This window comes from Branchiostoma belcheri, unplaced genomic scaffold (assembly GCF_001625305.1).
Source record: "Branchiostoma belcheri isolate BF01 breed outbred unplaced genomic scaffold, Haploidv18h27 scaffold27, whole genome shotgun sequence".
In the NCBI taxonomy this organism is placed as follows: Eukaryota; Metazoa; Chordata; class Leptocardii; order Amphioxiformes; family Branchiostomatidae; genus Branchiostoma; species Branchiostoma belcheri.
Window position 1 is genome coordinate 1,880,100 of NW_017803876.1, and position 12,190 is coordinate 1,892,289.

Here is a 12,190-nt window from a genome sequence, read left to right on the forward strand (position 1 = left end):
ACAGTTTCTTTGCCTCTCCCGAGCCAACTCCCCTGGCATATCATCTGTCTCTTTCACCAATTTCTTCTCTTTCCAGCCGCTTCCCAAAGCCTGGTAGAGGCTAGAGGTATAGGGCTACATTTTAGGTCGCTTGTTAACCACACACCACCTCTACTTTGTGCAACACACACACACAGTAGGGAGATTGAACAAGTGCGATGGGTCAGGGGCTCTGACCATGGTTGTTTTTTCTTCAAGCCGACCGAGTTCATGATCAAATGCAGTCAAGAACACCGTACATCACCGTGACCGTACATATTATCCACTGACATGCCCTCCGCACCGTTTGAAGGGCCTTTTGATTGACGGCCAAGGTCAAAGGTAAACACACAAGTCAGTCCGGTCAAAGGCTGTGCTGAAATCCAGCTGTATCCCGCGTGGACCGGTTCAGGCATAGTTTAGATTTCGGGTCATTGCAGCCAAATGCCATCTGACAGACCAGCTGACTGGGTGTGTCTGCAAGAAAGTAGTGCCTGAGGTAGGCGAGGGATTTCATGGTTGATTCCTGTTCCGCTGTAACATTGTGACTGCTGAAATGTTCGAATCAAATGTGGGTAGGATCTTGGAGCGACGGGGTTTATTTTTAAGAGGGGAGGGCGGAGCTAGCCTGGGTACCATCCTGGTTAGTTTACGTCCGCTCCTACAGTCGCTGGTGGTAGCGACTGTAGGAGCGGACGTAAACTAACCAGGATGGTACTAGTACCCAGGCTAGGGCGGAGCGCCTCATACCGCTCTCCACCGATCCGTGAGCACCAGATCACCCCCACCCCCGACCCGACAAAAAAAGAAACCGTCGCTCTAGCTGCGATCGTAGAAACAGACGCTGCACCGCTAGAAGTCTGCACAGGATCATACTAAGAACTAACAACCTCTGAACCTTCCCGTAATCACAGTTTTGTTTGTTGACTACTGTGTCCCTCGTTTTTCCGTGCATCTATATAGGCAAAGGATCCGGCAATATGGCCTATCACTTCCTTACACAAGTCCTTGCTGCGCTGTTGACCTCCTGGCTAGCAGAAGTCCAGGCAGTGGCAGACGTGACGGCCCCGGCAGGCCGAGTGGTCGGGCTGGAGCTGGACGTGCTCGGGACGACAGTTCACGCCTTCCTGGGAGTCCCGTTCGCGCGGCCGCCGGTCGGACCACGGCGGTTCCGACGGGCCGAACCCATGGAACCGTGGGGAGGGACATACAACGCAACAAGGTGACTGTCATCTGCAACTTGATAAGTGATATCCTTCTACTGGAAGAGGTGGCATCCATCACAATGCTTTAGTCAAATGTACTGATGCTTTAGGGAGGAAGTCATCATGTTTCAGTTAAGTCCAAGAGTAGTACCATTTCAACGTAACAGGAAGATCCAGACTCCACAGCTTGGAAGTTTGTCTAAAGATTGTTTCACCTGGCTTTAATTGGGGGTAACCAGAAGGGTACTTGGGGTAACCAGAATACCGCTGCCGTATACTATAACTGCTGCCTAGTCCAAAGTCAATGTCAAGTTTCTAATACAATTACTTTTGGAAATTCAGAAAGTAGAACCTACAGAACCAAAACAAGTGCTTCTGTTGTGGAGTAAAAATGGTATTTTAGTAATTTTACTTTTCTTAGGAAGCCAAGTGCCTGCATCCAAGACCTTGCCTTCTACGGAAGACCAGGAAGCATCTACAACACCTGGACACCGAACGGACCGATCAGCGAGGACTGTCTGTACCTGAACGTGTGGCGGCCCACACCCGTCCCCACCCGAGCAGCCGTGCTGGTCTGGATCTACGGAGGGAGTTTCCAAGTGTAAGTTTTAGACCAGGAAAGAGGTGTATGTACATCGATGAAGGTTAGACATCCAGGTAACGAGATACATAATAAATTGTTACTCAAGCAACAGCTATAATATTATCAACCGATTACATAATCAGTGATCAGTGTCTACTTTTCAAATCCTGTCGAGCCAATGAAATCCCCGTGCCCATAGCGGTGCTGTGATTATACGAATCTTACAAAGGACTATCCGAAGCCGCTGATGTTTTCTACTGTGCTGTTGGGGCGCTACCATGTGGGCTATGTCAGCTGGTCATGATAGTCACCTCAGAAAGACTTGTTTGACAAGACAATTCCAAGAATCCTGAGTGTTTTCTGGACATGTTTTCTTTCTCCAGCGGTTCTTCGACGGTTGACCTCTACGACGGGAAGTACCTCGCAGCCGCGGAGGGAGTCGTGGTGGTGACCGTGAACTACCGAGTCAGCACGCTGGGGTTCCTGTACACTCCGTCAGGGGGCGCTCCGGGAAACATGGGGCTCACGGACCAGGCCATGGCTCTCACGTGGGTGAAGGAAAACATCGCGTCATTCGGTGGTGACCCGAACTTGGTGACGCTTGTTGGTGAAAGCGCCGGCGGGGTGAGTGTCGGGTACCTCCAGATGTCGCCGGGCACCAGAGACCTCTTCAGCCGCGGCATCGTACAGAGCGGATCCGTGGTGATGCCGTGGGGGCGCGACTCAGCGGCCGTCGCCTACAACAAGACGGTACGCTTTGCGGAAAGCGTACGCGTCGGATGCCGGGAGTGGACGCGATCCTCGAGCAAGGGAGCGGACGCGATCCTCGATTGTCTCAGAGACAAGGACGCGGGGCAGCTCGTGGATACATCCGTGCTGAGAGACACATCATTCTTCCCCGTCGTCGACGGGAGCTTCCTCGTGGAACGTCCCGAAGATGCCCTCGCGGGCGGCAACTTCAAGAAGATGGACCTTCTGATCGGCTCTAACACGAACGAGCCAACTTTATTTTTCATCGAGGATCTTCCTGGATTTAGCAGCAACGCTGACGGCATCATCACCAAGGAACAGTTCATCAGTGGACTCAAATTCTACATCCCATGGTTAAACGAGTTTGCAGTGGATGCACTTGTCTACCAGTATACTGCGTGGCTACACCACGAAGAGGCAAGCATGTACAGGGACGCATTCGACCTTCTCTACGGAGACTTCTTCGCATTTTGCCCCGATGTGACCGCTGCGCTTGCTCACGTAAAGCAGGGTTCGGCGACGTACATGTACCAGTTCGCCCACCGGCCCTCCAACTCAGTGTGGCCTGACTGGGCGGGAGTGGTCCACGGTGCAGAGATGGCGTTCGTCTTCGGCTGGCCCCTGGATGCAGCCTTGGGGTACACCCTGGACGAGATTCAGCTGTCTCGTAGGATCATGCGTCACTGGGCGAACTTCGCCAGAACGGGGTATCTTCTATTTTTTTGTCCAATTTTTAATTGCAAAAAATAAATCAAATGTTTTCTTTCAAATGATTCTGCACTATATGACTTATACACAAACAGTGCCGTTCTCGTACCTTGCTTACATTTCGATGTCTGTTAGACACCTGCTTCTGACTGGAGTACTGCTTCTCGACGCTATATGTTGCCAAATTAGGGATATATGTAGGTGTATAAGAAAATCCCGATGTCCCATGTTTTACCAACCTGATGAGATACGATATATGACAGTTTTTAGATGTACTGCTCTAATTCGAAGTGATTATTTCATTATTACGTCTCTCAACATTAAACAGCCATATCATCAACTTCCCTGCTAACACAGACTCAACATTGCATTCTTTCCATAGTAACCCAAACAACAACAATGAGGTCACGTGGCGCGCCTTTGACCTGGTCGACGGGGGCTACACGGTGTTGGACGCGCATGCGCCCCGGATGAAGACGGGCCCGAGGTTCGCCGCCTGTGCATTCTGGGAGAATTATGTCAAGCCGCTCACTGCGAAGACGGGTTTGTTCTAACGTTAACCTAATGACATACATAGACTGATTTCTTGAAAAAAAATGGTGTATTACAGTGTCTTTAGGTGGTTTAATGATGCAATCTTTATCGATGTTTTTATGTTTAAAAATTGTAGTGACTCCATAGTAGGTTCACAAGAATGATAACACATACATTGCTGTAGTTTGGTAACCAAACCTATTTTAGCTGCCGAGTCTCTTTCGTCCTTCCATCAAACAGAAAGCGGGTCCATACCTATTTGCAGAGAGGCAAACGAGAATGTAAGCTTAAGTAGATCTGGTACCCGGGCTAGCGGAGATGACAAAAGATCCTCAGCAGCTAAAATAAGTTTGGTATAAACCAGGCTAACAGTGCTGACCTGTTTATGCCGTATTCCAGATGCCCTGATGACGAGTCAGTCCTGTGATCCCGCCACTTCAGACGCGCAGGTCCGTGCTGACAGCAAGGCTAAATTCTGGCTGCTGTATCTGATCCTTTCTTCTCTTTCTTTTCTGTACTATTTCGCTCTGCATCACTAGTTCCTTCCAATGTTAGAAGTAAACCTGTCGAAAACCTCCAGATGTTAACATGAAAGTTCATCTGAGTTAGTTAGCTACATAATGAGAACTAAAACTGTTCTCCAGCTCAACTAATTAGGCTCACGGTCTTCATCAGCTATCTGGCCAAAATGCCAAATTTTCCCACGCGTGTGACGTCAGCGATGGGTCAAAGTTCGTCGGAAGTCGGTACCGCCCCCCTCCCCGGTCCCGGTTGAGAGAAGGTTGGTGTGACCAGATGTAGATGGACGCCTTCACTCCTCTCACAAAGTAAAAATCTCCAGATGTTATTTGGTTGTGGCTGCGCCGCACAACACTTACATGGCCGTATCATGTACACGCGGTAGAAACAAGGTTTTCATACATTTTATTCGTCTGACTACAATTCAGACAGCAATACGAGTGGACGCATTTTATACATTTCCACACGCGCCAGCACACACGTTAATTGATACGAGAACGTATTTTAGTATGTACATATTGTGTACATGTACACACATTATTACCAGCTATACTAATCCCCGAGCATATATACCTGATTAAGAATCGTCTGCTGTTAATGTATACTTCATACGATGAAGATTAAATGTGCATTTTGTAGTTTTTGATTCTAGTATGAATCGTTAGTCTTACATCGGTGAATTCATGAACGTCATATGATGTAACAGTTTCGGTGTTTAACACGCACTGCTTGCCTAGTCTCCTGTGCAGGCCTCCGAGTGGGCGTTTTAAAACTGCTTTTGTGCGTTGACGCGTTCGTTTGGCGGTCATCGCACAACCAACCAGCCATCGTACGCCCTGGTTGTAAGAACTCGTTAACAATTCTACAAAACCCATTATTTTATTAAAACGCCCACCCGCTCTAAGCCCTGTATGCACAGGAGACTACTGCTTATCTGTGTATAAGAAATACCAGTATATACATGAAACAAAGAGCGTGTCGGATGAGCATCTGCACAGTTCCGGGATGGCAGGATGACTGCCTAATCTCCAAACAGGTCCTTTAGTGGCTGCAATCCAGTATCAAATTGGCAAGACAGTACCGAATTGCCCAACCAGTATTCACCATCCGCCTTACCATTTGCCTCCGGAGAATCTGCCACAGATCAGAAGTCTTAAAACCTTTCGAGTCTAATCACTCTGACACATTTCGGCCGATTTGTAAATAGGTACGAAGTTTGCGACGGGACTGGTTTCTACCGGTACCCGGGGGCAAATGGTAAGGCGGGTGGCCAATTTGATCTAATCTCCAAGCAGATTCTGTGGGGCAAGGGCCTGCTGGGGAGTATACTAGTATTGGCCGCCTGTACCCATTTGCTGCCCCACGTATTGGATACTGTCTTGCAAATTGGATACTGTACATGTAGCCATTCAGAGAATCTGCTTGGATGTTAAATTTGACCCTCCCATGCCCCCGAATGATATCTGCTTGAATTGGAGATCGATGACCGACCCCTATCATCATCATCATCATCTGTCGACACCCTGGCTGGGGGACGGGGCAAGCTCCTGCACAACACGACGCCACAAAGTACGATCTTCCATTGCAGCTGGAAGGTCTTGTTGTTGTAATCCTGTGTCCCTTGTGACCCCTATAGCGACGTGGTTCGCACGATCATGACCCGCTTTTCGTGGAAATGTTGGTCCGCGACGTCACACGGGTCCTCCAAGTCGTCCTCCACGGGCTGGGTGAAGAGGCGGCGGGCCAGCAGTCCCAGCAGCAACATCTCCAGCACCGTCAGGACAGCCGCGATAACTGCAGAAAGTAGTAGATATAAAAACATTAGGTATAGCTTTGTACATGTACATACCGGTCTGATAGGGATAGGACATGTTCCCATGTAGGAAACTGTCCATGTAAAACAAGACGTATCTTGACGAAGTGGTCCCAAGTTTTTGTCCGTTATAATTGGTCATCACTCATCTGCAGGGTCATCGCTCTCCGTGAGTAGAGCTGTTCCAGGAAGTTATTCTGACTTAGTTCAGTAGTCTTTTGGCCACACACTGAACAATTTCGTTTAGATACGTTTCAGAACTATTCTCCTCGGGCTCCAGTTAGACCAGTGGGTATTTGATTTAGGCAAGGAGGTTATAACCTCCTTGATTTAGGAAACTCCAACAAATGCGCTAGATAGGAAAGCAACAATCTTTCATTCCACAGCTAAACGCCCTCACACCCATCCCTTCCACCTTAAGATTTGCACTGACTACCACAGTACCTTTTTTCCGGTCCGGTCCGTTGAACAGGGTACCGGGACCACAGCCTTTCCCTCCGGGTATCCTGACTAGCGACAGGACAAGGAACTGCAGTCTCGAGAGCCCCATGATGAGCATGACCACGGCTAGCTTGGGGCGGAGGCGGAAGGCGGCCGCCTGAGGCATGTTCGCGGTGACGTTTCTACACAGACACAGTATGCTGTACACCGCCATCAGCATGCTGACCAGCGGGACCACCCGTAAAATCATGCCGGCCGACGCCGTGTCCTGTATGCAACACACAGCAGTCAACAACACTCGGTAAAGTACCTGTCACACACTCAGCAGAACGTTCCCTCGACCACCAGTTGACCACAGTTTCAAGATCTAGGCCACTCCTATCTTTCTATACGAGTCGAATTAAGTTTGAGGTAAATTTGAGTCAAATTCCACCGCCAACCACAGCTCCACCCACCTGCATACCCCCGAACACCAGCCCAGAATCATTTGATGAGAGACAGTCGTCACTAGACTCGAGGGTGTGCAGAATCGAATTGAGACCCCAAATAAACTTGAGTGTGCCCCCTTAATGAGAGAAATGTATACATGCTCTAGCGTTATTGTCTTCGTGGTACAAATTTCTGAGGATTGTTAGATCAAACCCACCTGCAGCTGCTTGCTTCCCTGAGCGCTCCGGTCTGTGTTGATGAGAGCGAAGATGTATGACGTCACAGGGTACACCACCGTCAGCTGCAGCACTCCGAGATGTAACCTCCTCAGGAGAACCCTGCAGAGCACACACACCGTAAATGATGACATGAAAATGTGAAAGAGGCTACAGTTTTTACAACAAGGCCCATCACCCATCACTCAATCGTGACGAGGGCCGATATCCTTTACCGGATACCTTTGACCCAGGGTTGATTGCATTGTCACAAGTCTCTCTGGGTCAGTGTATTGAAGAAGACCAGAGTAACTGGTCGAAAGCTCTAGGTGAGAACTATCCTTTGTGTTGCGAAAAAGTAACTACCAACTTCAGTACCTTTACAGCAAATACTCCTTTAACGGGCCAACTCCCCTGGCATGTTATCCGTCTATTTCTACTCTTCCCGGTCCCAGTCGCTTCCGAAACCTGGAAGAGGCTAGTTATTACTCTCCAAGCAGAGGATGATGGGGGAAGATTTATATATGGCCCGTTATTTCTGTCGCTACCCCCATCAACAGTGGCGAATTCGGGAACCTCTCTGGCAAATGGATACTGCCTGGCCAATTTGATACTGTCCTTTCGCCACCCTAGGATCTGCTTGGAGATTAGCTAGTTATGAAGTCTCCATGACTCACATGTTGAGTGGTTTCGGTGGAAGGCAGACGCAGCAGCAGATTGGCGGGGTGTTCATCCGGATTTTGAGTCCGCCGATGTTTTCCACGATCCCGCGTTTCCCGCCGAGATAGTCCACCATCAGCGTGAAGACCTGATATATCGCCAGGGACAGGTACCTGGTCACGACCAGAAAAAAATCCTCTGATCAATCAAAGTGAAATGAAAATTAGAACAAATAGAGCTAGCCTTTAATAGGTAAAATTAGGGTCAATTTCTTTTTTCAATCTATTGTCACGTCTATAATTATGATTGGATTATGTTCGCAGCTTCACGTCCACGTAGGCAGCTGAGGGGACAAATCTTAACGGTTTGGAAGAGCAGCAACTTCCTTAAATAATTTGATGAATACAAAATAAGTCACAATGGCCATGCACAGCATTTACGTTGTGCAATGTGTATCTGTGACAAGAAACAATTCTTGTCAAATTTTATTCTGCCTACATTTTTTCTCAGCCCTTTGGTATTAATATAGATTTCTACTCAGTCATTAAAGCAGGGGGCCAACAGCGTTGACAGCACTACGTTGGCGCTCGCCCAGCACTTGTTTGAAGTCCACATTTCTAAGATGGTTGCACTTGTGCACTGAAACAGCGTCCCTGTCTCCTACAGTGTTAATTTCCCCGTGTGTTGGCGCTCTGCCCGGCGCCCTACTGTTGTAACGCTGTCAACAGCGCTTTCACGGTATCCACGTCCTTACACTACCGGCTCTGCCAAGTCGGGCAAGTGTCACCGCTTCCCACGCGTGCTCGCTGTAGTGACCCTGGAGAGTTAGCCTCTTCAGCAGGCTCGACGACTGGGCTTTTTATAGTGAGCCTTAATAATGCACATTTTCTCCTAAAAAGCCCAGTCGTAGAGCCGGCTAGGAGCCTATAAATGATGGGTCCTATAGGGCGTTCCATCATCAAGATCGGTGTATGTGGTGTGGGGGTGGGTGGGTTGTGCTTATTTGGTAGTGGTAAGGGTGGGGGCTCGATATAATTCAGTAGAAAGCTATTCTGACCGTGTATACTGTAAGTCTATGTTTGCTGTACTATGGTGTTCACTCCTACGTACATGTAGTAGGAAATGTTAGTTAGTACTAGTGAGTGGTTTTGTTGATTAAGATACCATGTTTCCTTGTCTGTTAAGGTGCTTTATGGGACTAATATGCTGCCAATAATACACATAAAAATATACGAATAGCATAAGTACAGATTAAAATACTAAAATCAAGACTTTATCCTCACCAAGAAGCAGCGAAGTCGGCGACGTCAGAGGCCTGAGGGAACCACAGGCTGGATGCAGAAGTTGTACTGATCACCTGTGTAGAGAAATAGGTCAACAACTGCCTGATGTCAGCAATCAGAAATACTTACAGATAGTTCCTCTACAGATTTAACGCGTAGCTCCAACTGTTTTGTTAGACTTCCATATTTCATACATTATCAAGTATAGAAGTTGCATTTCATCACCAAATATCAAAATACCTACAGATAAATTTGATTACATACAGTAAAAACGGAGCATAGTTCCTGATGACGTAAAAACAGGTAAACTGTCAGTCTTCATGTCAGCGGTTGGTAGTCCTGGATGATATTTTTGTGTCATTCTTTTCCACAAGGATACTCCTGTTCCTGCAGATGAATCCATACTATCCTCTATACACGTTGTTCGTTGCTTGTACGTTGTTCTTGTATTATGTGTTTATTTTAGTGAATTTGGATCGGACAGATTAACGTTCGCTGTTCGTTGTCAGTGTCACGTGCACGGATGGCCAGTGCAAAGCAAAATATCAAATTTCATCAACAGACGAAGAGACACAGCAAACACAAAAACATGATAAAAATCTGTAGAATGATTGATTATCCTTCGTCTGACTTCGACAGGGTGTGTGATAATCGTCTTCTGGTATCCAAGGTAAATAATAACTGCAGCGCAGACGGAGCTTGACAGGGTAATCTCGCCGCACTTACGGGATACACGGCCAGAATCTTAAGCATCTTGCTCCTGCGGCGCGCGGAGAAGGGATTCCTGCAGAAGTACAGGCACTCCTCCAGGTACACCAGCACCGTGATGAGGGAGGCCAGCGTCCCGCCGAACATCACCACAACTGCCGTCACGTCCGTGGACACCTCTGAATGAGCGAGACAAACTTTATTATACACAGTAGTAAGGACTACGGACAGACATAATACAAGTACAACGTATGGCAAGTTCTTAAGCAGTACTAAATATTCAGAAAACAAACATAATCACAACTGCCGATACGTCATGTCCGTAGGCACCTCTGAAAGGGGAGGGGAGGACGTAGTGAGCGAGACATAGTCAAACTTAATTATACATACATTGGTAGTAACGACTATGTACAGACAAAGTAGTATGTGTTAAAAGTTCTTGAGCAGTAATAGATATTCAGAAAACAAACATCACAACTGAACAACGTGAACACCTCTAGAATGTTGGAGTGGGAGTTGTGAGTGGGGCGGAGTGACCGAGACATAGTCGAACTTTATTGCACAACAATAATATTGTAACAGGTACGGTGTGTGGCAAGTTCTCGTGGCAGCTAGGAAAAGGTTGCGAATAAAATTAAGCCTCCTTGCATCTGATGTTAGATTATATTATATTCAAGTACGTTTAATTTACAGTTTACGTTCCACATTTTGCCTCGAGTTGTGTTGCTTTTATCAGCTGGCCAGACAGACTCATTTGCTTCTCAATTAAAGGAGGCTGTGGTCGTTAAAAAATAGTAAATAGCTCTGTGATCGATCTAATATCTCTTTTATCCAATGTACTTCGTTTCAGTGGCTCCTTCGAGTGATAGTGAATTTGCTGCATGTTATGATCAAATGATAAAATCACGTTTAGAAGAAGTAGAAAATTAAGAAAAGCGACGCTTACACAGAATTAACCAACACAACTGAACTGAACTGATCACAGAGCAATAATATTGTCCTTCACGTACGAATAAGCAGAATCTTCAAAGTAGGTTAGGCGGTAAATCAGGCCTGGGGCTCAGTAAGGAAAAGCAGTGAAGTGACTGCAAATGACGAGGGGAGACGTTTGTTGTGTAACCAGACGAATCGTCAATCGGGTTGAGGTTGTGAATCTCAAACAGTTCCAGATCAACATGTCTGGAAGGCCGGTGGGAATCCTCCGCTTACGGCGAAAGGGCACTCTACACAGCTCGCGTGCTCTTTAGATCATATTTGCGCAAGAACTGTGTTGAAAAGGATTTAACCTGATTCTGAGTGGGTCGGTTATAATCCAACTACCGCGTAGCTGACATACAAAATTCTAGAAGTCTGTGTTTGTGTCTTTTCCATTTCTGTTTCCAATTCTCTGTTTCCAATCTGGACGGCTAGGCTAGCTACCTGGCAGCGCTACGTTCTGAGCTCGGAATTAAAAACCTAAAGCTTTTCTCAAGGGGACGGAAACTTTAATCATCGCTGAAAGTACTTATAATCCCCTGATTACTTCCATCGTAACGACAGGAGCAATATTGTATTCATCCAAGCCGCCGGAAAGTGCTCAAGGAGAATTCCCACAGGGAAAATTGCCCAGTAACAAAATTATAGGTTGGTTCTTTTGTGTTGCAGCAGAAGACGCGTATTTCGTCTGGCAGGAGCCATTAGACTGGATGTAGTGAAGTATGAAGCAGAGAATAACGAGCTGAACTGGAGGGACGGACCACGCCGTGACTGTTTTCTCAAACAGATTGCTCAGACTTACAGTGTTCGCTAAGCAATCCGTGGCTCGAAATACTGGATGCATATTACACTTTTGTGCACCAAAAATCTGTGAACCTACTTTTTAACTGCATCGGTGTACCTAGATATTTGAGTAAGGTTACGTACGTAAATGTACTACAATACACCAGTGTACTATATTCTTTACATTTGAAAATGCTTGCCAAATAAACACAGTTATTATATTAGTTCTAGTTCTATGCAGTACTAAGCAATACCCCTCGCGGGTCTAGTTAGGGGAGTGGTCGTTCCCCAACGTGACCGGTGGTGGTGGTTCAAGAAAAACAACAAACGAGAACAAAAACAAGTGCAATAAGTTAACTATTTACAGAAGTCATATTAATGACGCACAATACATACTATACAACCTGCTGGCTTTGTGCCGACCGGAGACTCTCGACCCTGATTTTCTACGATCCGATGTAGAAGGCCAGGGTCGTTGCATGAAAATATGGAAAATTGCTCTCTACTCTCGAGAGAAGGAAAAAAGTGTGTGTGTGTGTGTGTGTGTGTGTGTGTGTGTGTGCGCG

The 12,190-nt window shown here is 46.9% G+C and overlaps 2 protein-coding genes across 2 annotated transcripts in view; one reads left to right on the top strand and one right to left on the bottom strand.

Moving 5' to 3' along the window:
* The first annotated feature begins 462 nt into the window (after positions 1–462).
* On the top strand, positions 463–4,931 carry LOC109472136 (cholinesterase 1-like). The gene is made up of 6 exons (XM_019771712.1): positions 463–489; positions 933–1,240; positions 1,645–1,824; positions 2,190–3,263; positions 3,647–3,807; positions 4,198–4,931. The coding sequence occupies exons 1-6, from the start codon at positions 463–465 to the stop codon at positions 4,335–4,337; spliced, it is 1,890 nt and encodes a 629-aa protein (XP_019627271.1). The 3' UTR covers positions 4,338–4,931.
* The window catches only part of LOC109472333 (organic solute transporter subunit alpha-like), a 9,559-nt gene continuing 2,074 nt past the window's right edge, over positions 4,706–12,190 (bottom strand). The window contains exons 3-9 of the mRNA XM_019772034.1: positions 9,885–10,045; positions 9,159–9,232; positions 7,893–8,048; positions 7,218–7,338; positions 6,575–6,839; positions 5,946–6,111; positions 4,706–5,808 (exon numbers count right to left, since the gene is read on the bottom strand). Of these exons, the coding sequence (XP_019627593.1) occupies positions 5,948–6,111; positions 6,575–6,839; positions 7,218–7,338; positions 7,893–8,048; positions 9,159–9,232; positions 9,885–10,045 (941 nt within the window). The 3' untranslated portion in view covers positions 4,706–5,808; positions 5,946–5,947. The remainder of the gene's footprint in view (positions 5,809–5,945; positions 6,112–6,574; positions 6,840–7,217; positions 7,339–7,892; positions 8,049–9,158; positions 9,233–9,884; positions 10,046–12,190) is intronic.